This window comes from Eretmochelys imbricata, chromosome 9 (genome assembly GCF_965152235.1).
Source record: "Eretmochelys imbricata isolate rEreImb1 chromosome 9, rEreImb1.hap1, whole genome shotgun sequence".
Classification (NCBI taxonomy): Eukaryota; Metazoa; Chordata; order Testudines; family Cheloniidae; genus Eretmochelys; species Eretmochelys imbricata.
Window position 1 is genome coordinate 54,999,639 of NC_135580.1, and position 25,031 is coordinate 55,024,669.

The 25,031-nt window shown below is 43.2% G+C and overlaps 1 protein-coding gene across 19 annotated transcripts in view; it reads right to left on the minus strand.

Moving 5' to 3' along the window:
* FARP2 (FERM, ARH/RhoGEF and pleckstrin domain protein 2) overlaps window positions 1–25,031 on the minus strand; it is a 235,941-nt gene that overhangs the window by 28,295 nt on the left and 182,615 nt on the right. For 15 of the 19 annotated variants that reach the window (XR_013347034.1, XR_013347033.1, XR_013347035.1 and 12 more), the window contains 4 exons: window positions 20,905–21,083; window positions 11,467–11,556; window positions 2,967–3,100; window positions 640–721 (listed from right to left, as the gene is read on the minus strand). Coding sequence is in view for 13 of the 19 variants with exons in the window: in XM_077825588.1 (XP_077681714.1) it covers window positions 640–721; window positions 2,967–3,100; window positions 11,467–11,556; window positions 20,905–21,083 (485 nt within the window). In the remaining 6 variants the exon portion in view is untranslated. Of the gene's footprint in view, window positions 1–639; window positions 722–2,966; window positions 3,101–11,466; window positions 11,557–16,575; window positions 18,806–20,904; window positions 21,084–25,031 lie in introns of those variants that run through there. The other 4 variants (XR_013347038.1, XM_077825600.1, XM_077825599.1 and 1 more) reach the window with 4 other exon arrangements.

The following is a 25,031-nucleotide window of genomic DNA, read 5'->3' on the forward strand; positions in this document are numbered from 1 at the left end:
GACTGAAGAACCCAGTATACTGTTACTTTTCCACAGTATATTGTGGATAAGAAAAATGAAAAGAACATGACTGAGGGACATCAAAATACCCCAATATGAAAACAGCAATTGCATCTATGGAATGACCAGAACAGGCAGAGGTGTCCTGGGAATTTTCTTTCTTAGGACTTGTCTACATGGGGAAATTGACTAGTATAGCTATAGTGGAATAATTATTTTGCTACAACTATGCTGGTATAACTGTGTGTGAACACTATTCCCAAATAAAAATTATTTCATTCCAGAATAATTACTCCAGAGTTTAAAAAAAAAAAGAGCAGAGTTATACTGGCATCACTATAGTGGAATAATTGTTCCTTTATATCTATGCTATTTAATCTCCTCATGCAGACAAATGCTTAGTCTTCTAAGCAGCCAGCTCTTATCTGGTCTTAGATGTAGGTGGAATAAAATACAATGGCAGTGTTAGTTGCTGCAAATAGTCTCCTGTTAAATTTGGTTTTAAAGTAATTTACAAACCATAATCAATTAATTTACACATCACTGAGTTGGGTGAAAATGCTACAACTGGAACTACTACCCTGTCAATAAGTGATGCTGAACTTAAAATCTCAGAATGTCAAGAGTCAATTCTTCTACCTTCAGCATGCACATATTCCTCAGCATGACATCTCCAATCCGTTGACAATCTCCTTTCACATAAGCGCTGGATCGTCCTTCCCTGAAATAAACACAAACAATGGAATGAGAAACTGTACTAAGATGAGGGCCCTGGATACACAATTTTTTGAGTGTACTAAAGATGACTTTTGGATAACAAAAGGAGACAAGACTAGTATTCTGCCTTGCCATCCATCTCCCCATGCTTCCTACTTCAGTTGAAATAATGGGGAACAGCAAATATGGCGGCCACAAAAAAGGACAACCAACCACAACCACACCTACCCCACAATCACATGAGGAAAGGATCAGAAATTAACTCCATGATGAGGTTAGTATAACTGTTCAGAGATTTGTAAAAATAGTCTTGACAGGGTACATCTGAGTTTGAGTTATTTTTGTTAGTTTTTGTACACTGTATTTGTTCACTTCTGCTCTTTCAGAACTAGGCTGCTGTAACCGAATACAATTATTTGGCTTATGCCCTCTATGGCATAATCTTCACAAGCTGAGGCACAACCACCAAGTCATGAAATCCATGGTCTACAAAGGGAAAATTTGGTTTGCTACTATAAAGAGGTAGAAAAATCACTAAATCAATTGTTTCAGAGTAACAGCCGTGTTAGTCTGTATTCGCAAAAAGAAAAGGAGTACTTGTGGCACCTTAGAGACTAACCAATTTATTTGAGCATGAGCTTTCGTGAGCTACAGCTCACTTCATCGGATGCATACCGTGGAAACTGCAGCAGACTTTATATATACACAGAGAATATGAAACAATACCTCCTCCCACCCCACTGTCCTGCTGGTAATAGCTTATCTAAAGTGATCATCAGGTTAGGCCATTTCCAGCACAAATCCAGGTTTTCTCACCCTCCACCCCCCCACACAAATTCACTCTCCTGCTGGTGATAGCCCATCCAAAGTGACAACTCTTTACACAATGTGCATGATAATCAAGTTAGGCCATTTCCTGCACAAATCCAGGTTCTCTCACTCCCTCACCCCCCTCCAAAAACCCACCCCCATACACACACAAACTCACTCTCCTGCTGGTAATAGCTCATCCAAACTGACCACTCTCCAAGTTTAAATCCAAGTTAAACCAGAACATCTGGGGGGGGGGGTAGGAAAAAACAAGAGGAAATAGGCTACCTTGCATAATGACTTAGCCACTCCCAGTCTCTATTTAAGCCTAAATTAATAGTATCCAATTTGCAAATGAATTCCAATTCAGCAGTTTCTCGCTGGAGTCTGGAGCAGGAGAGTGAGTTTGTGTGTGTATGGGGGTGGGTTTTTGGAGGGGGGTGAGGGAGTGAGAGAACCTGGATTTGTGCAGGAAATGGCCTAACTTGATTATCATGCACATTGTGTAAAGAGTTGTCACTTTGGATGGGCTATCACCAGCAGGAGAGTGAATTTGTGTGGGGGGGTGGAGGGTGAGAAAACCTGGATTTGTGCTGGAAATGGCCTAACCTGATGATCACTTTAGATAAGCTATTACCAGCAGGACAGTGGGGTGGGAGGAGGTATTGTTTCATATTCTCTGTGTATATATAAAGCCTGCTGCAGTTTCCACAGTATGCATCCGATGAAGTGAGCTGTAGCTCACGAAAGCTCATGCTCAAATAAATTGGTTAGTCTCTAAGGTGCCACAAGTACTCCTTTTCTTTTTACTAAATCAATTAAATTCCATGAACAGAATGTAGCACATTGGACCTATGATGGCTAGTTGGATTCCAGTATGCTATGTCTCGGGCTACAGAAAATAACACAAAGGTCATTGATCCTGGAATCCCTTCTCTAAAAATCAGAAAAGCTGTTCTGTGAGAAATAATAGCTTTGCTTATGCATTTTTTATTCATAGAAACATTTGTTTTCCAGTTACTTTAACCAGACAAAGTAAAATACCCCAAAAAACATGTACTATTATCCTTTTGACCTTGTGTTTCTTCTCTTTGCTAGGGCCAGGAAAACGGGGTCAAAATTTTGAAACAGGGAGCAATAGGTTCTGCTACAAAAAACTCACATCTGTGCGTGCTGAGTACATAACTACACACAAAAAGTGTGGTCAGGCATGCCATTATATAATTTACATGTACAAATCTGAGGGATTGTGGGGACAATGCATGAAACTGTGGCCTTTTAAGAGTATTCCAGCTGTAGTTTTTTCCCTGCCATAATTTATATTTTTAAAAACACCTCTTCATTTATTCCTTTTACACAGTTTCAGAAGTGCCAAATTGTACAGATTTGAAGGATCATCTACAGCCTTCGCCTGAGCATACGGCTCTATTAATTCTTACCAGAGTGCTAGCCTTTGCTCCATTTCTTTCAGGAAACTTCGGTGAAACTCATAGATTGGATCTATGTTAGAGAAGAGCAGTGTCATCAGACCTTCAGGCATGGCGTTCTCCTTGATGACTGCACTGCGGAACCACTGCAGGAGAAAATATAAATAATGATCATTTGTCAAATGTTATTAACAGACAATCTGAATTTTAGCTCCTGAAGATACGGGGAGAGACAGAGCAGGAGGGAAGGGGAAACATCTAGGGAAGAGATCATCTAGAGAATATAAAGAAAGATGCAATTTCTCTCCTCGTCAAGCTTCAAAAACTTGAAGCAAGTCATTTGGCCCCAGCCATAGGCATATTCCATGTTCCAGTGGCAAGATGCAGATAGACCATTCTACAACCATAGTAAATTATGTGATTCTGGAACTTTCATAGAATCATAGAATATCAGGGTTGGAAGGGACCTCAAGAGGTCATCTAGTCCAACCCCCTGCTCAAAGCAGGACCAATCCCCAATTAAATCATCCCAGCCAGGGCTTTGTCAAGCCTGACCTTAAAAACTTCTAAGGAAGGAGATTCTACCACCTCCCTAGGTAACTTTCCCACAACCAGTGTTGTATAACTGCTTTTATTTCAGCACTAATGTAATGGTTCTTTTGTAAAGCTTGTAACAGTAAACTGAGTTATTCAGCAGTTGGAGACATTTTGCTTTGTATTAAATATTTTTTCTTAATATCTTTAGTTCTCAGTGTTTTCACAGGGAGGAAGGGAACATACCTTATGTCTTTGAGGAGCCAGGTATTTCAGTTATCTTATGTACAGTTTAGAATTTCTCAGGTGAAAGAAGAGGAAGTTACTCACATTGTGCAGTAATGATGGTTCTTTGAGATATGTCCCCCCTATGGGTGCTTCACTGTAGGTGTGCATGCATCCCCACGCTGCCGATCAGAGAATTTCAATAGCAGTCCGTCCCATCTACACATGTGCATTGCCTCACCCACCATGAGGCCAGCTAACATGCGCAGGCATTTCCCTCTCAGTACCTTCGCTACCACAGTGTTTATTAGCGAAACTCCAAAGTAGAGGGTAGGAGGGTAGGATGTGGAGCACCCATGGAGACAAACATCTCAAAGAACCATCGTTACTGCACAAAGTGAGTAACTTCTTCTTTGTCTTCGGGTAGTGTCCCTATGGATGCTCCACTGTAGGTGACTCCCAAACAGTTACCTTGTGCAGTAACTGAATTTCTTCGAGATGTGTGTCCCTGTGGGTGCTCCACTTCAGATATCGATGCGTCTTGGCACCATCAACCGGAGACTTACGGTAGCAGTGTCCTCACAGTTTGTGCGTGCGCAGTAGGCATCATGTGGTGCCGTTGGTGCCGCATCTAGCATGCTCACAACCCAAGCCCTCCATTTCCTTCTCTATTACAGAGTCCTAGCGACGAACTCCAAAGTAGAGGTGAGGAGGGTGGGTAATGGAGCACCCACGGGGACACACATTTTGAAGAACCTCAGTTACTGCACAAGGTGAGTAACCCTCTCTTCTTCTTTGAGTGCTGTGGGTGCTCCAATTCAGGTGACTGTAAAGCAGTGCCCCTCGGAAGGCAGGAGGAACTTCAGGTTCATTTGAGTCGTAGAGGTAAGTATGCTTAGGCCAGCTATGGCATCAGCCCTGGAATCTTGTGTGATTGCATAGGGCTCAGTGAACGTGTGGACAGAGGTCCAAGTGGCCACCCTACAAATCTCTAGTATTGGAACATTGTTTAGAAACGCTATAGAGGTTGAAACTGATCCTGTGGAATGCACTCTGATGTGGGTAGAAGAGTCCGCATTCCGAATATGACAGCAAATGTTGAATGCATGTAGAGATTCATTTAGACAGTGAGTGGATATTGCACAGCCTTTCAAACACTTGGTAGTAGAAATGAAAAGAGTCTAGGAGATTTCTGGAAAGGTTTGGTCCTTTCCAAGTAAAACGCTAATGGCCCCCTGATGTCCAATGTATGCAAGACAGTCTCTGCTGGAGTCTCATGAGGCTTGGGATAGAACGTAGGAAGATGGATTGGTTGGTTCATATGAAAGGATGATGTTACCTTTGGTAGAAAATTTGGGTGCGGACGTAGCATGACCTTGTCTTTGAAGAATATTGTGTAAGGAGGATCGGCCATGAGAACCCCTATCTCACTCATCCTTCTGGCAGAAGCAATAGTGACCAAGTGTAGGAGGGAACAGGTGGCTCAAATGGTGTTCTGGTGAGTCCTTTCAATACCAGACTGAGGTCCCAGGCCGGAGTAGGTTGGCAAACCTCTGGGTAAATGTTCTGGAGACCCCTGAGGAAGCGTTTATGATGGGGTGAGCGAAGACTGAGGTCCCATCAATCTTATGATGGAATGCTCTAATGGCCGCAAGGTGGACTTCCTTTGAGCTTGTTGCTAAACCCGAGCATTTCAGCTCCAGCAGGTATTCCAGCTCTAATGGTAGCAGTGTTGTGGAGGCCGGTATGTGTTTTTCTTGACACCAGGAGGAGAATCTCTTCCATTTTTGAAGGTAAGTATTACACGTGGTCGCTTTCCTGCTGTTTAGTAATACATGTTTGACTTGTTCCGAGCAGGCTAGTTCGCCATAATGGAACCATGCAGGAACCACATTTGTAGATGGAGTTTCTCCAGATTTGGGTGAAGAGTGCAACCGTTGTTCTGAGTCAGTGGGTCCATTTGGCAAGGGAGAGCTTGTGGGGCACATATCGCCATGTGCATCAGGGGCACATATCGCCATGTGCGCCATATCCCTACCATGCTTGCCTGGACTACACCAGGACTCTGAAGATGACCTTGGCCTTGTCTAGGCATATCTTGTGTACCACACATGATATTAGGGGAATCGGTGGGAACATGTACATGAGTTGTACATCCCATTTGATGAGGAAGGCGTCCCCCAGTGACTGTGGTCCCATTCCTGCTCTCGAGCAGAACATTGCACATTTGTGGTTTGTTGGCGATGCGAACAGGTCAATGAGGGGAATGCCCCACTGGCAGAATATGGATAGCAGGACTCCTTCGTTCATTTCCCATTTGTGGTCTCAAGAGAAGTATCTGCTGAGCGTGTCTACCTTCGTGCAGTGATGAGCTGACAAAATCTTAACAACGGGTTCCCTCCTCACCCCATGAGGGGGTCGTTGCCCACCTCCACCCCCGAGGACCCCTGTCCCATCCACTCTTTCCCTGTCCCCTGACTGCCCCCAGAACCGGGCAGGAGGGTCTCTTGGGCCATCGTAGTGGGTGCCCACCCCTCCCCCAAGAGCCAGAGGCACCTGCCGGGGGGCAAGGTGTGGAGTCCCAGCGGTGTTTACCTGGGGCAGCTCCTAGGAAGCATCCGACAGGTCCCTCTGGCTCCTAGGGGCGGGGAAGCATATCTGGGGGGGAGCAGGGGGAGCGGCTGCTCCCCGACTGATCATATCAAAAGTGGCGTCTTAGGTGCTGACTCCCTGGGTGGTCCGGGGCTGGAGCACCCACGGGGAAAATTGGTGGGTGCAGAGCACCCACTGGCAGCTCCCCACCCCAAGCCTGGCCCCAGCTCACCTCACCTCTGTTCCGCCTCCTCCCCTGAACACACCGCTCCGCTTCTCCATGCCCCTCTCCCCCGGCTTCCCGCGAATCAGCTGTTCTAAAAGGGCTTCTAAATTTAACGACCGGTTCTAGCGAACCGGTGTGAATCAGCTCCAGCTCACCACTGCCTTCGTGTTCTGACAGCCAGGAAGGTAGGATGTTGAAATGTTTATGTTGTGGTGTATGCACCAGTTCCACAGTTTCATGGTTTCGGTGCATAATGAATGAGATTGATGACCCCCTTGGCAACTGATGTAAAACATGCAGGCAATGTTGTCAGTCATTATGCGAATTGATTCGTCGTTTATGTGAGGCAGGAAGTGTCTGCTGGCACTGTGGACCATGCATAGCTCTAGTATTTTGATGTGTAGCTGAGACTCTGCAAAAGACCATTTGCCTGGAACCATGTGCTGATGCATGTGGGTGCCCCAGCCTATCAGCGAAGCATCTGTCATGATTACTATTGATGTGGGTTCCTGTTGGAACAGGATGTCCATGCATACATTTGCTGGTCTTGTCCACTAGTGTAAAGAGTCCAGGATACGGGGTGGTACTGTAAGTCGTTTGTGCAGTCTGTGCTTGCTGGGTATGTATACGGAGTTTGTCAGGGTTCCCCCACACTCTGAAAGACCCCCCTAAGCTAATATTCTACCATCTTAGGTTAAAACTTCCCCAAGGCACAAATTCCTTTCCTTGTCCTTGGATGGTATTGTTGCCACCACCAAATAATTTACACAAAAATTCAGGGCAGGGTCACTTGGAATCCCTATCCTCGCAAAATATCCCCCCAAGCCCTTTCACTCCCTTTCCTGGGGAGGCTTGAGAATAATATACAACCAATTGCCTGAGTAATGTGAGCACAGACCAGACCCTTTTCTTCAGGACACTAAAAATCAATCAGATTCTTAAAAGAAGAACTCTATTATAAAGAAAAAAGTAAAAGAATCACACCTGCAAAATCATAATGGAAGGGAACTTTACAGGGTAAGAAAAAGATTTAAAACACAGAGGATTCCCCTCTAGGCTCAGCTTCACAGTTACAAAAACAGGAATAAAACTACCTCTGTACATAGGAAAAATTCACAAGCTAAAACAAAAGATAACCTGATGCATTTCCTTGCCTTACTTACAATTTCTGTGATTTTAGATGGATTATTCCAGGTATATTTTCAGGATATGCTGTACCTGCTTGGCTTCTCTCTCCGTCCAGAGAGGGAACAACAAAGAGAACAAACAAACAAATCCTTCCCCCCCAGACTTGAAAGTATCTTCTTTCCTCATTGGTCCTTCTGGTTAGGTGCCAACTAGGTTATTTGAACTGTTTAACCCCTTACAGGTAAGGCAATTCAGTACAGCTGCCAAGGAGGGATTTTATGTTACTCTTTCCTCTATATTTATGACAGAGCGTAACCAGCCCTGTAGGCAGGGCATATGTAGTCCTGCATGTTGTACCTCAAACACTGAGGCAGGGATGCCTTGGCTTCTATGGCATTGAGATGCACCCCAATGAAGTCCAATTGCTGAACAGGAATTAGATTGAATTTTCTTTCAGTTATCTGTAGCCCTAGATCCCTGAAGAGTGCTACTGTCGTCTGGACTGTGCCCAGTGCTTCTTGTTGAGTTGGGCCTTTGAGAAGGCAATCATCCAGGTAAGGAAAGATCATAATTCCCTGTTTGTGTAGATGTGCCGCTACTACTGCTAGGGTTTTGGAGAAAACTCTTGGTGCAGTAGATAAGCCGAATGGTAGTACTATGTACTGGAAATGTTTGTGTCCTACTGAGAATCACAGAAATTTCCTGTGAGCAGGGTGTATGGCAATGTTAAAATACGTATCTTGGAAGTCGAAGGCTGAAAACAAGTCTCCCTTTTGCAGTGCTGGAAGTATCGTGCCAATGTGATCATCTTGAACTTTTGAATGCGTACAAACTTGTTGAGCTTCCTGAGATCCAAGATAGGTCTCCTTGCCCCGTTCTTATTCTGGGTCAAGGAGTACTGGGAGTAGAATCCCTTCCCCCGTACTGTTAAGGTACTCATTCCATGGCACCTAGTTGTAGAAAATGATTGACTTCTTGCCACAACAGGTGCTTGTGAGAAGGTTCCCTGAAGATGGTCGGGAGGTAAAGGAGATGGTATATCCAATCCTACGATCTCTAAAACACCCATTGGTCCATGGTTATTAACACCCAGATGTGGTGGAATGGGTAAAGCTGGTGACCAAAGCATGGGGACGGATCTGGTATAAGCACTGCCTGGTGAGGGAGGTCATCCACACCCTCAACCAAAACTTCAAAATTGTTGTTTGAGTGGAACTGTTTGAGAAGTCAGTGGTTGAGATTGAGGTATTCTCCGTCCCTGCAAACGTAGGCATTGTCTTTGATTCTTGAATTGCCTCTGTTGCTGTCGCTTGAAAGAGGAATCCGTGTTCCATTTATAAGGCTGGCATCATCTTCTCTTCGCAGGCGGAGTGTAGATCCCCAAATTGCAAAGAGTGGCTCGAGAATCTTTCACTGAGTGGAGCACCTCGTCCATCTTGGCCAAAAATAGTTTCTCTCGGTCGAAAGGTAGGTCCTTGACCTTGGATTGGAGTTCTTTAGGTATGCCAGAGGATTGTAGCCAGGATACCCGGTGCATAACTACAGCCGTGGCCATGGTTCTGGCTGCCCTGGCCATGATGTCCAAAGACACTTGGAGGGCTGTTTTAGCTATGAGTTGACCCTCATTTACAATGGCCTGAAATTGTGATTGTTTCTGCTTGGGGAGCTCCACTGAGAACAAGCTAAGTTTCCCATAATTATCATAATTTTATTTAGCCAGCAAGGCCAAATAGTTGGTGATTTGGAACTGTAATGTCGCTGAGGAGTAAATTTTTCGCCCGAAGATGTTGAGCCTTTTGTGGTTCTTTATCTTATGGGATCGATCTAAACTGTTGTTGTTTGCCACACTGATTAGCGGCATCAACTACCAAGGAGTTGGGAGGTAGGAGCAAGAAAAGTAAGTCCACCCACATATCACTTTCTATCTGCTCTTTTGCATGTCGGAGAAATTGCGGCCAGTGTCTGCCAGACTGTTTCTGCTGGTTCCAAAATTGCTCTGCCCATCAATGATGCAATTTTGGAAGTAGATGAAGGTTGTAACATTTGTACCAACTTGTGCTGGTTTGTCTGCACTTCCTCCAATGGGATGTCCTGGCTTTGGTCGACTTGCTTAAACTGTTCCTGAAACTGTTTGAAGTCATCTGCCAAGGTAGGTGGTGGTGGCATGATTACCTCATCCAGGCAGGAGGAAGAATTGTGAGCAGGAGATGTCGCTTCCTGATCAGTGCCTGTTTCTGTGTTAACCCCAACATCCTGATCCTCACTTGCCTGTGGGGTGGGAGACTTGGGATTAGACCTCAGCTTGCCTCTATGCGCTATGGATGGCCTGGAGTGGGGGCCCCAGTAAGTTGCCCAGGGTTCCCAATGTGTCCATTGCATTGGGAAGGCCATCAGTGGATACATCCACTGCAGTCCGAATCATGGTTGAACCGAATGGTTTTAAGAGTATTTGGGTCCCATCTGGCTCCAGGATGGTCAGTGGTCTTTCGGTGATGAGTGGTACAGTGAGAAAGTGAATGGTTCCTGCACATCATCATCATCTTCACTGGACAAGTGTACTGTGTCATGAGCAGTATGGCGATCTCCTCTATAACTTACAGGAGAGCCATCAGTACCGAATAGTGGGGACGGCGGTGCCTATGAGACAGTTAAGTCACTCTGTTGCAGTAGATTCTGTGATGATTCTGATATCGGTACCATCAGGGCACTCTTATCGATGATGACACCGTTGCCATCAGTTGTTGTGTTGGTTTAGTTGGCACGGTCAGTGCCGACTTGGTTTTCTCAACCAGTGCCGACTGCGATGTTGGTGCTGTGGGGAGGAGGTGTGGGGGGCATGGTGCCTGAGGAGATGCTTGGTACCGAGTCTCTTATGGGTGAATTCGGTGCTGTGGAGGAGACACCTCGCTGTCTGTGCCTTGACTCTGTCTCCTTCGCTCGGGACTCGGTGGTGCCTGGAGCATCGTAGGTGCTCACTTGAGCATGTGTCATTAGTGACCTGGCAGGAGACCACCTATGTTTCTGCGGTGCTCTCTGCATAGACGCCTGCACCCTCTTCCTCAGTCTTTTAGAAGGAGGTATGTCTCCTGTCCCTGCAGGGGGATGGGCGGGGGGTGCCTGGAGAGGAGGTCTGTTGGTCTGTCTCTGGTTGGAGAGATTTCTCCATCAGTATCATTTTCAAGCAGAGATTTCAGTCACGCACGGCTCTCACTTTCTGATTACTGCAGTGGGTGCACTTTTGCAGGATATGCGCCTCCTGAAGACTTCGGACACACACACAGTGTCCGTCCAAAACAGGCACTGCTTTGCGGCAAGAGCCACATTGCTTAAAGCCTGGGGAGTCAGGCATCTTAACGGTTAACTGACTTCGGTGTGGGGAAACTACGGGGAGGGTAAACTGGGAACATAAACTTTTTTTTTGTTTTACTAAAACTATCACTAACTCTAATTACAACTATTAGAAAGACTAACTACTTAAACTGCTATTTTTAAAAGTTTGGCGAGAGTGATGAACAGTGCCCCTGAGCTCAGTCTTCAGCAGAGGATGGCTGAGAAGGAACTGGATGGCTCAGGTCATGCACGCGCTAGACACGGCACCAATGGCACAGCAAGATGCCTACTGCGCACATGCGACCCACACGGACACTGCTACCATAAATCTCCAATGGACGGTGCCAGGATGCACCGACACCTGAAGTGGAGCACCCACAGGGACAGCACTCAAAGAAGAATTTCTATTTTTTCAAGTTAATGGTTAAAAACCTGGTCTGAGGAACAAGAACATTAAAGAAAGTTTAACATTCTTACTACTGTAATAACTTCTAGGTCTTTCACATATGTCCGTTCAGTAGCAAGAATCTCCTTTGCTATGAAATACACCTTGTCTGTTGGACATTGCTGAAAGAAAAGAAAACTACCAATTAGAATTAAACAAACATACATATATTACATTTCTTATGTTTAATCATGAACTCACTTTCAACCAGTTACTGTATCTCTCTGGGGAGAATTCAAGCAATGTTACTTTGGCAAAACTGTTACCTCCTGCTCCGAAAATGGAATGTTTCATTTCCAGAGCACTGGTAGCCAGATCAGTGTTGGATTTCTCAAACAAACAAATTTGTTGTAAAGTATTTTTTGAGTCTAAAAGAAACCTCTAAACTAAATTAGATAACAATACCACTTACACTTAGATAGCGCTTTTCATTCCAAAATCTCAAAGCACTTTACAAAAGTGGGAAAGGTATTTTTTCAGCTTTGACAGATTTTAAACGATTCTGTAATAAATTTAAGTACGACTTGTGTTTCTAATACAACAGCATCAGTGTTTTGTCAGCTTCCGAATCACTCTGCTTTCATTTACTCAAAGGTGACACTAATTAGCAAAGCTCTTGACTCCTACTGATGTAAAGAAATTCTCAAATTCTTGTAATTTCTAATACCCTTACTCCAGTTCAGGAGTGCTTTCCTCCAGGAGTCATCCCATTAAACTTCAATGGGATCACTTGCGGAATAAGAAACTAGTCAACGTGAATAAGGCATCAGGATCTGGTCCTTTGGTAGCTTTACTTTAGACACCTATAATCATCTTGCATAATTTTACCTGACATTAACCTAAAGAATCTTATTTTATCAATTTTCTATTCCCGTCAAAAAACAGTAAAACCTCAGTAGGGCTCCCTCTCATAAACAGTCTTTCCACAGTACACCATAGTTTCTCTAACCTCTCTGAACAACAGAGATCTCATAGTTCCTTTAACTTTCTGACTCCCTTTTGTTGTACTTTTTTTCATTTCTAAAAATATTCTATTTATAAACAGGTTGAACAATACATCACATTTCAAATGTGGCCTTACTAATTCCTTATACATTGCTAGAATAATTTCTGCTAAGAGAAACAAGATGCCATTTTGTACAATCCAGTCATCTTCATTATTCCGCTCTTTAAATTACAAGTAAATATTGTGCTAGAGGTGTTTACATCTACTCATCACTGCCATAGTTACTGTGAGTGCTCAGTATATCACAGAACACAATTAGGGCTCTAAGTTTATAGGAGTAAATTTTAGGAAAAGTCATAGATTTGTCAAAGCAGAAAAAGTCAAAGTGACTATTGTGAGCTGAGATCCACTTAGGGACATGCAAACTATGCACAGGGTGCTCCTAGGAATGGTCGTGTGATGTCAGCAATGCATTCAGCGTAGGTGACAAAGGCAGTGACAAAAGGAGTACCAGATGGAACAGCTGCCTTTGACCTCTGCACCAATGGTACTGCTGTGCTGTGAGCTTCTGCACAGCAGGTCCCTCGAGCCTGGCTGACCAGACAGCTCTGCTCCGCTTCTCTCAATGCTGGTCTCCCAGCAGCGGCCACTTACCTCATCTACAGGCTGCTGCAAGTCCCATCTTGGCCACCCACCTACCTACGGGAGGTTCTTTGGGCCTCCAGGCTCCTTTCTCTCCTTTCAGAGTAACAGCCGTGTTAGTCTGTATTCGCAAAAAGAAAAGGAGTACTTGTGGCACCTTAGAGACTAACCAATTTATTTGAGCATAAGCTTTCGTGAGCTACAGCTCACTTCATCGGATGCATACTGTGGAAAATACAGAAGATGTTTTTATACACACAAACCATGAAAAAATGGGTGTTTATCACTACAAAAGGTTTTCTCTCCCCCCACCCCACTCTCCTGCTGGTAATAGCTTGTGTAAAGTGATCACTCTCCTTACAATGTGTATGATAATCAAGGTGGGCCATTTCCAGCACAAATACAGGTTTTTTCCCACCCCCTTTTGTGCTGGAAATGGCCCACCTTGATGATCATACACATTGTAAGGAAAGTGATCACTTTAGATAAGCTATTACCAACAAGAGAGTGGGTTTGTGGGGGAGGGGGGGGAGAAAACCTGGATTTGTACTGGAAATGGCCCACCTTGATTATCATACACATTGTAAGGAGAGTGATCACTTTACACAAGCTATTACCAGCAGGAGAGTGGGGTGGGGGGAGAGAAAACCTTTTGTAGTGATAAACACCCATTTTTTCATGGTTTGTGTGTATAAAAACATCTTCTGTATTTTCCACAGTATGCATCCGATGAAGTGAGCTGTAGCTCACGAAAGCTTATGCTCAAATAAATTGGTTAGTCTCTAAGGTGCCACAAGTACTCCTTTTCTTTTTTCTCTCCTTTGCAATTCTCCCCACCCCTCTCCACCCCCAGCCATACAAGGAGGGTTTTCAAGCCTGCTGTGGTCTCAATGGAAAGACAGAAGAACCTGGGGTAAGTGAGTAAGAAAGGAAAACTGAGCATGTGTGGGGAAGAGGGTGGTTTGGAAAGGAGAAGTGAAGGAAGAATAGAGATGGAGATGTCAGGGAAGGAGGAAAGATGTAGGCGGGTAGTGCAGGTGCCTTCCAAAATTATTATATGCCAGCACTAATTTGGAGGATGATAAATGAATGCAAGGAAGAGACATACTTGGACAGCAACAACATTGTTAATACTGAAAGATATATTGTTCAGATGAGAAGGGGCAGGACAGGATAAGTAACTTATATGTAAAGGAAGGAAGCAGTGAAATAAGGAGATTGGTGAGACCACTCTGGATGAGGTAGAATTATTTTATTTTGAGATTAAATGCAATAAAGGAAATAAGTTGACAGAGGAGCTTGCTATAAGATGCTTCATCAGAAGGAGCAATAGAAAAGTCAGCAAAAATTAAAAAGCTTTGCAAAAGCAACATAATGGTATTAATGAGAGATTTCAATTATTTGAACACAAACTGGGACCCAAGAAGTGGAAGAAATAAATCAAACAGGCTTTTAGACAGGGTTATATATATAAGAGATGCTATTCTTTTTAGGCTCTGCTTTGTGCTTAATCATACAGGGCAGGTAGAGAGGCCACTATCTGTCGAAGAGGTCAGTCAGTTGATTGATGCATGTACATACCACTCATAGGCTGGCCTATATATCACTATCTTTACCTGAGCAGCAGCCAAATCAGAATCCAACTGAGGAGGAAAGAAGTTCAGAGAGAGGAAAAAACAACATGCTAAATTTTTTCAGGGAGGAAACGGATGGGGAAGGAGATTGGGGATTCTTTCCCAGAAAATATTTTAAAAGTGAATGATCTTTGGAAGCACCTTATTAGCATGATAAATGTGACACTCATTCCCTTCTTTCCTTTTGTCTTAGGGCTTGTCTACACTACCAAATTAAGTTGACTTGATCTGATTTGACCTCAAGCCTCCGAATTAATTAAGTCAATTGGGCATGGTCACATCATGCTCATTGTCTCGACTGAGTGTGTCACTAGCAGTGCCTGCATCAATGCACAAAGCAGTGCATCGTGGGTAGCTATCCCAAAGTGTAATTTGCCACAGTGTGCTTTGGGAAGTTTGTGCAATGCCTCATGGGACCAAAACATTGTCGCAGGGGAGAATGGGAATATTGCATCAGTATCCCATAATGCACTGTCCTCCCTCCCTCGAATCAATGGCAAACAATCCAGTGGTTTTCGCATCTTAAAATTGCCGTGTGTACGCCATAACCCCAGAAGAATGGAACCTGCTCAGTTGTGCACTCTTGCTGTGAGCATCTCAAACACCTCGCGTCTTCTCCTGCATTATTTCCAGAGGCGAAGTAGGTCCGCTATGTGGAACATAGCAATGCCCTACAAGCAGCCCTGCTGCAAGCCATTGAAAAAAAAACAATTCACAGTTGCTGCTGGCAGTCACAGTGCAGCTGCACTCTGTTGAGCACTGTTTCTGGTCCCATGAAACAAGCACTGATTGGGGGGACCACATCGTTTTGCAGGTATGGGATGACAAACAGTGGCTGCAGAACTTTTGAATGCAGAAAGCCACCTTCCAGGAACTTTGTGAAGAGCTTTCCCCTGCCCTGCAGTTCAGCAACACAAAAATGAGAGCTCCTCTAACAGTGGAGAAGCAAGTGGTGATCGCTATTTGGAAGCTTGCAACACCAGACAGTTACCGGTCAGTGGGGAATCAATTTGGGGTAGGTAAATCAACTGTGTGAGCTGCTGTGCTCCAAATGTGCAGGGCCATTAATCAACTTCTGCTATGAAGGGTACTGTGTCTGGGAAATGTGCAGGACATAGTGGATGGTTTTGCTGCAATGAGGTTCCTTAATTGCGTTGGGGCGATAGGTGACATGCATATCCCCATCTTGGCACCAGACCACCTTGCCAAAGAGTACATAAACCAAAAGGGATACTTCTCAATGGTGTTACAAGTGCTGGTGGATCACAGGGGGCGTTTCACCAGCATCAACGTAGGATGGTTGGGAAAGGTTCATGACACGTGCATCTTTAGGAACTCAGGTCTGTTCAAAAAGCTGCAATCCGGGACTTTCTTTCCAGACCACAAACTGAACATTGATGACGTTGAGATGCCTATAGTTATCCTGGGGGACCCAGCCTATCCCTTGCTCCCATGGCTCATGAAGCCATACACTGGCTGTCTGGACAACAGTAAGGAACAGTTCACTATAGGCTCAGCAAGTGCAGAATGGTGGTTGAATGTGCCTTTGGTAATTTAAAAGGGCACTGAAGAAGTTTACTAACAATGTTGGATCTTAGTGAAGAGAACATCCCCATGGTTATAGCTGCCTGCTGTGTGCTCCACAATATCTGTGGGGAGAAAAAGGGGGAAATTTTCCACAGGGGTGCGCAGTTGAGACAGATCGCATGGCAGCCATTTTTAAGCAGCCAGACACCAAGTCGATAAGAAAAGCCCAGGTGCTACGTATCTGCAAGGCTTTGAAAGCCGTTTCAACAATGAGTCACAGTAATGTGAGCTTCTTGTCTGCATTGTGCTTTCCCAAAGCTTCACTTGCCTTTTAAAGCCACCACCCCCACCCAAGCCTACAGCTTCCACTCAATAAAGAACATTTATTTCTCAAATCCATTTACTTTATTTAACAAACATAAGTAAAGAGGGAGAACAGAAAAAAAAAGTTAGCCTTGGGGAAAGGGGTTGTAAAGTTGGAACGGGAGAAATATTTTCAGCTGTGTAACACAGCACCGCATTCTAGTCAACATCAAAGCTCTGTGAAGGGGCACCTTCTGTTCCTTGTACCCACCCCCTGCGTTAAGTGAAAGGGATAATGGACTTTTCTCCCATGCCTCGTGGAACGCTTTGGGGAGGGTGATTCTGCACCAGGCGATGTTGACTGGCTGGCTGTCCACCAGGGTCTGCAGAGGGACTCTACCCTCCTGCTTCTGTTCCTGCAGTTCAACCAGATGCCTCAACATGTCTGATTGGTCCCTCATAATCTGAAGCATCTCATCTTGTGCCACACACATGCTCATGGGAAGCTTTTCTGCTCTCCATGTCCATGTCTAACTTCTCAGACAGTGAAATCCTCCAAGCTCTCAGCTCTGGGTCAGCTGTCCCAGAGGCGTTCGTTATCTCGGTGAACATGTCCTCCCGTGTTCTCTTTCTCCTCCTTCTAATCAGCTAAAGTCTGCTTTCAGGTGTTGATGACATGCTGAAGGATGCATTTCCAGCTGTCAGTCATGGGAAAAAAGAAAGGGACCATTTTACATGCATAAAATGTTTCCATAGCAAGGCCGTTTTCATAATTCCTCCCCGCCCCCCTTACACTAGGTGCAAGCCATAACAATCAGAATCTGTAACCATTCACTGCACCGTTTTGCTGTTCCAGCCATGGGGAGTAGCTCCCACCCCCAGGTCATGGGTGACCGCACTTTTAATGAAGTTTATGGAAGGCTCATGACAGGAACAGAGGTAGCTAGTCAAACAATTGCCCCTCCCCATAGAACCATGGGAAGCTGTTTATGAAGGGGCGGGGGGAAGGGTTGGGGGGGGGGAAGAGAGACATTTTCACTCCCAAATTGCAGAATCTCACATGTGGGGCCCCAGTCCCCATTAGCCACTTAAAAAACTTGCTGACCCATGCCGACCACAGTAAAGGCACATTAGTGGCCACGTGGTTTGGCAATCCGGAATGGGGTGGTGGGGGGTTGGTCTACATGCTCTTTTCCGGTAAAATCACTTTTAATGAGAAATTCTCCTGTTTCCTCTAGGTGACCCTATGTGATATCAGTCTCCTGAGGGTAACTGAGGTGGAAAGGAAGATGATGTTGCAAGTGTCCTGGAATAGACCTGGTCCTTATGCTGCTATGCTGTGTACTGCAATGATGCCAGCAGAATTAATTCAGGGGTTGCATGGGAAAGTGTCCTACCATGGTGGAAGAAATAAGACTTCCCTGCCCAAAAACTTTATGCAAAGGACTGTAGAGTACCTCCATGAAAGTTTCCGAGAGATATCAATGGAGGATTCCCAGGCTATCCCAGTCCACATAAACAGTCTTTTCCGGGGACCACCCTCTGCATAGCGGGAGCGGCCTCTTGTAAGCAGAAAACCAAAGCAGCTTACTTTTTCTTCACAGTAAACATGCAATACCACCGAATGTGTGTGCCTGCTAAAGTTTAATTGGACTTTGATTATAACTGTGAACTCACCAGAGGTGCCTTCCCCGGCATCACAGTTGGTCACTGTGATATCCTGCGACCCACAGGGCTCCAGGGTTAAAAATATTTCATGGCTCTTGGGGAGAATGGATCCACCACGTGCCTGCTCCCATTCTCCTCCTCCTCCTCTTCCTCATCCACCATATTGTCCTCCCTGTTGTTCCTAGACACTCACATCCGTGAGGTGTCCACGTTGCTTGTGGGGGTACTGGTAGTGTCACCCCCAAGAATCTCATGCAGCTCATTATAGAACCGGCATGTGTGGGGTTTAGCACCAGAACAACTGTTCGCCTCCCGTGCCTTCTGGTACACTTGGCGAAGTTCTTTTATTTTCACAAGTCATTGCTATGTGTCCCTTGTCTAGCCCTTCTCTCCCATTCCATGAGCTATTTTTGCACAGATGTCAGCATTTCTTCTGCTGGATTGGAGCTCTGCCTGCACAGACTCTTCTCCCCACACAGCGATGAGATCCACCACCTCCTGTGCAGACCAAGCTGGAGCATGTTTGGGCGTGTAGTCACCATGATCACCTGTGCTCAAGCTGGCATGCTCCCAATGCTGATCAAACAGGAAATGGGAAATCAAAAATTTCCAGGGCTTTAGCAGAGGAGGGGCTGTTTCCTGTGTATCTGGCTGCAGTGCAAAAGAGTTGAGACTGATCTCCAGAGCAGTCACAGATGAGCACTCGCATTACACAACACTGTGTCTGCACTACCTCGCTGTCAACCCATGAAAATTGAATTAAGTGCTATGCCTCTTGCAGAAGTGGATTACAGAAGTGGATATTAGAGGTGACTTAGGTCTGCATAAAGGACCCGGTAGTGTAGACACATACATTAACAGGGCTACATAGGCGGCTTCCTACGACCTAACTCTGTAGTATAGACCAGGCCTTAGATTTACAACGTCCACTCAGACCCACATTTCCTCCTGTAAACCAGGTAATTAAGGCTCTGACTATTGTTGTTGCCCTCCCTCATGCATGGACTGGCTCTCCTCATTATTGACAAGATCAAAGTTATTCAACTTTCTTCTGTCTCCTCTAACTCTATCATTATTTGTATTGTAGTAGCTCCAAACGTCGTGCTAGGTGCTGTATGAACATAAAACAAAAAGATGGTCTCTGCCCTGAAGAACTTAGAATCGGGGGGGGAGGGGAGGAGTTGCTCCACTTTAGCATCTTTTTGAATTTATTTTCTAACCTTTACACGTCTCTGAATGCTCCCTTTGAAGAGTCTTTAACATTTCATTATTCTTTTAAAAATAAATATTTATAAGAAGGAAAAAGGTATTTATTACTCTAAATAGTGTACCAACCCTCACCTAATGCCCTTTACACTGCAGAGCAGGCATGGTAATGACATCTTTTAAATTGTCTGTCAGGTGCCAACTACAGCGCTATTTCTATTTTCCCTCTCAAATCCTATTGTTCTTTCCCCACCACTGAGCCTCTTTCCCTTTCCTGAAACCCAGTGCAAGTGCCAAAAAAGAGTTAACACTGCAGTTCTGCAAGCACATGGTGCCACATGAAAGCAATGAGAAACTAAGGGCTACTGAACATTTTCAGACTCAGGACAAGAGTTTTGTAATTTAGAGAAATGCTGGAGAAGACTTACCTGTACTTGTGCAATGATTTAATTTTAGTAAATGGAACTATGATTTTAAAATACAAGACAATTCTTAGCATATAAAAACTTAAGTGACACATTCATGCCCTGATATTTCTATAAAATTACAGCAGCACCTATCAGCACCAACACATTTATATTAGTATTCCCATTGTAAGTCTCCATCTTCCAGGTATTCATAAATAGCCTGTAAAAATTTACCATGAAACTTAAGATGAGTTTCATTTTAAGAAATTATTTTCAAGAGGAAACTGAAGCTTTAGAACTCTCAGAAGTTGACTATACTAAAATCAATTAGCAACAAAAATTCACCCCAAGGCTTAAAAACTTTTATAAATGAGTTTCAATACAAAGGGAATTGCTGAGATATTACACTTTTGAAAAATGAGGTACATGTGACAGAAATGGAAAAAGACTGAGTGCCACTATAATACACATACACACACACGTCACGATTGTTTTATTATTTCCTTTTATATATGATATGCCTGTCATAGAACTGAGCGCAGGTCAATATTTAAAAAGACATATAACAAAGTAATTATTAGCTGATACAGAGTCAAAAACAGTCCACTCACCAACCCTCAAAAATAACTGAAAGCTCCGCACTCTAACCTCACCTTCTGATAAAGCCTAAGTAGTTTTTGCTGCGTGCCCTGTAGGTGAACAGATTTTAGCTCTGTGGCATTGTCCACCCTGGGAAATTAAATCGGGTTAGAACAAATTTTTAACTAACATGATGTTAAACTTTCAGTGTAGACAAGGACAGTCCAATCAGTTGACAATGTTAAATACAACAACACTGTGCATAGACAAGGATTATGCTGTGCTTAACAACACACACACATGACTCCAATAACAGCAACGAGGAGGACTATCCTGTCATGAGGTTCTAATGCATGAGACTCTGGGATCCAAGGGTCAACATACTCCCACTGAATTTTCGATGTAGGAGCTTGCAAACACTAACACTAAGTTCGTATTAGCACAAAGAATATCGTTAATAGTAATGAAAAATATACAGAGAATTGCATCGGAATCCATGCTAAATCAGTACACGCTCCTCACTCATTGCTTAGGTTCTCTGTAGTGCCATTGCCTTACCTTGCGTTTTACTTCCTCTTCCTCTTCTACCCGGGCATTGCCAGCATCACTCAGGACAGGACTCAGAAGAGGAGATGAACCCTGGCCAGCTGGGTTCAAATTCACCTGAAATGTGGGGTTCAAGCTCTGTGGACTCTTCAATGTGAAGGAAGAGAGCTGAGGGTGATCCATTGAGAGGCCTAGAGTTGAAGAAGGAAGGGAAGATGGATTGGGAAATGAGAAAACATATGTTATGACAATGCTTCATCTAAAAAAGCCCACTTGCCTACCAGCAACGTAGACATTATTAGCCAAAAACTGTAATTTTATATTACTTCAAAAATGCCAAAGAAATTGGCACACGAACATTTTCAAGCAGATTGAAATCTCTTGAAATAATTGAGTAATCTATACAATTGAGCTATTAGCTGGCAGATATAGTTTGAGTTATTGAACAGAAACTGGATAGGGACTAATAAAATGGCTCAATTCCCCCTTATTGTGTTAAATAGTGATCACTATGGATTACTTTTACAGAAGAGTACATTTTTCTTTTTTAAAATTAGAATTCTCTTTAGCCCCAGAGAGAAGTGAGGACACATTATTGTAGTTGTATTCCTTCAGAAAACAATCAAATGTCTAGAAAGCAGGGAGCAAAGGGAGGTGGGGAAGGAAGGAATGGAAAAATCTTTCATGCATTCAGAATTTGTGGAAAATCTGATCTCAATATCTGTGTTTGTGGAAGTGGGAAATATGTTGCTAGACATACAGGGACCACATACTATATTCCCCTTTTGGTTCTCTAAATCTACAAAAGTTGTTCAATATTTGAGCTAAATGTTTTACTGGCTTCAACAAATGAAATGGATCTTGTAACTTTGCAGCATACAGAATTTTTAGCTACGTAGAAGAAAATCTTGCAGCATTCATCAGTAATTCAAAGGGTATGGATGGTACAGGGAGCAAATAACTAGACAAAGACGCTTTGCTCTAGATGATTTATTTTGTGGGGGCAAAAAATAAAGACAGGGACATGTGTTATTCAAATTATCATGACCACAATTTTTCAGACAAAGTAAAATGTTGTTTTCCTAAACCCTCCCTCTGATAAGGAGTGAAACTCTGTAGAACTAGACCTTTGAACCAGTACTAAGAACTCATCATAGAATCATAGGCCTGGAAGGGACCTCGAGAGGTCCTCTAGCCCAGTGCCCTGCACTCATGGCAGGACTAAGTATTATCTAGACCATTCCTGACAGGTGTTGGTCTAACCTGCTCTTAAAAATCTCCAATTATGGAGATTCCACAACCTCCCTGGGAAATTTATTTCAGTGCTTAACCACCCTGACAGTTAGGAAGTTTTTCCTAATGTCCAACCTAAACCTCCATTGCTGCAATTTAAGCCCATTGCTTCTTGTCCTTTCCTCAGAGGTTAAGAACAACAATTCTGCTCCCTCCTCCTTGTAACAACCTTTTATGTACTTGAAAACTGTTATCATGTCCCCTCTGAGTCTTCTCTTTTCCAGATTAAACAAACCCAATATTTTCAATCTTCCCTCATAGGTCATGTTTTCTAGACCTTTATAATAATTTTTGTTTCTCTTCTCTGGACTTTCTCCAATTTGTCCACATCTTTCCTGAAATGTGGCACACAGAACTGGACACAATACTCCAGTTAAAGATGTAATGCTTTCCACCCTCAAAATGCTCTACAAACACTAACCTATGCTTGCAACACCCCACTGTGGTATGTAGGTATTATTATTTTTGTTTGGGATGGAACAAATGGGTTGTTTGTTGGGATGGAACAAATGGGAACAGATGGGAAACAGGGGCTAAGTAACTTGCCCAAGGCCACTTAGCAAATAAGTGACAGTTAAGAATTAGAACTCAGGAGTTCCTTTCTCCAATACTTGTGTTCAGTCCATTAGACCAAACTGCCTCAGAGCTACTACTGGAACAATGGGCTATACAGCAAGTGCTCGTTCCTCCGAAGACACAGTTCAATCGCTTTTCTGAAACTTGCTATAATTTACACAATATTCTCTACATAATAATCCATCTTTCCCATTATAAACCCCTATTTTCAAGGGATTACATGTTGTCAGTATAAAACAGATTCCAGGTTGACACCAGGTAATGCTCCTCTCCACACTAGTACTCCCACTTTAAAATCCACTTTGTGTAACCTCAGCACATACTGTGACCTTTCTTATTTCAATACTAGCTTTTCAGACAGATTCTCTTCCTGTAGTCAGATTACTAAAATCAATAAAAAAAACCCCTACACTATATGCATTGCAAAAAATATCAGTCCACAGGAACAGAACTGTAAATGAGACACCCAATATCTTTTAACAAAAAATAAAAAGCAGAGATTAACTGATTGAAGGAGAGCCAGTTATAAGCTTTTTGATACACTTTTGGCAAGAGATGGTTGCTGTTTGACTCAGGAAGCAAAACCACTTAATTGCGTGGCTGCAGCATGACAATGATGAGGAAGCAAATGCATATTTTCACATTGACAAATGCAGGAAGCTAAACGCCATTGCACTCGGTCACCTGGAAGAGATTCAGATTATCAAGGCTATAAAGTTAACTATTAACACGCTTCAGCAAAATCATTATCAAGTGCCTATTGTTTCTGCCCCTGTGTATTTTCTCATTTCAATTGCTTTTAGTCTACCAGACCTACAACACAGGAAAGTAACAATAGCTAACATTTGTTTTTACATATGAAAATACTGCAGGGAAAGTAGTTTACTGGAAGTTTGCCTTTATATGTGAATGAAGGAAGTTAAAATGAGATGGAAAATAACCATGGAAATCATAACCTTTTTAACATTAAAAAAGTGCAGCAAAAGTGCCATAGAAATCATAAAGACTTCCTATGTACTCAGAAATTAGCACCAGGCTGCAACTGTTCCAACACTTCCTGATGGAAGCAATAATATTCAGAGACAAGGGGAGAACAAGGTATAATTTCCTGCAGCCTATTTCAAATGAGTTGTTCCAGTATTGACTCACGTTACCAGCTCAAAATTTGGGGAGAAACCCAGGAAATTAATCTAAATAGACGTTTGTTCTTCTTTATCTGATTTCAAATACTATTTTTCTTGATGTTAAATTAAGATTATGAAATTCAAGGCATATTCAACTAATTAAGTCTGAAAATATATACATTCAAAAATGTATATACCAGGTGTTTTCTTTCAAGTAAGATTTTTAGAAAAGGGATAAACTAGGTCTAAATGCAATATATTTCTTAGGCTGTAAGCTCTTCTAGGCAGGGACCATTCTCCCCTGTGTCCTTATGCATTGGGGGTGTAGGGCAACAGTGTCTATCATGTTTGTGTCACTGGGATACAATGACTTATTCATGGAAGATGTTACAACAATTGCAGTTTTATAATATGTAGGATTATGCTACTGGAAAATTCTTTAAAGGGACAATAGCAACCTATTTAGGACCCCAATCTTCTCTTTTCTAGAAAGGATTGTAAAATCTCACACAACACCCTAATTTTTTAGGAACTTTTTTTATTTGAAATGTGACTTTAAGAGTTTGATACAAATGCACATATCACCTGTTACAGTCAGCAAAATGGGTTAAAATACATTACAAATGCAGATTTCAATTTCATTTCTCTCAGAAACCTATTACAAATTTAATATGAACTTTTACTAGAGCAGCAGTGAGGAAATCCTCTGGCAAGTCATGGAGTGGCTCTGTAGCCTCTTCTGGTGGAGAGAAGATAATGGAAGGATCCAAATAGTAGTTCAGGAAGTGCCCATCATTTTCAGCAGCTGTTTAAGGTAGAAACCTGATAAATATTTATAAGTAGGTGGCAATAAGATCAAAATGTTTGTTTGGTTTCTGTTCTGGGCAGATGATGGATATGAAGGATTCCCACCCTAAAAAGGAGGCATCAGTATCAATGGATATTACAAGAGAATTACTTTACTTAAGAAAGGCAGATTTTGGTATCTAGTTGACAGAGCCTCTTTAATCTTCTTCATCAAGCCAGAACACAGGACAGTAAGAATGAGCAATTACTCACTGCAGTTTTTCTCTTAATATAAAGCAGGAATGGGGGATGCATTATGAAACTGGGATGCACATACAAGCATGCAAAAAACTCTCAATT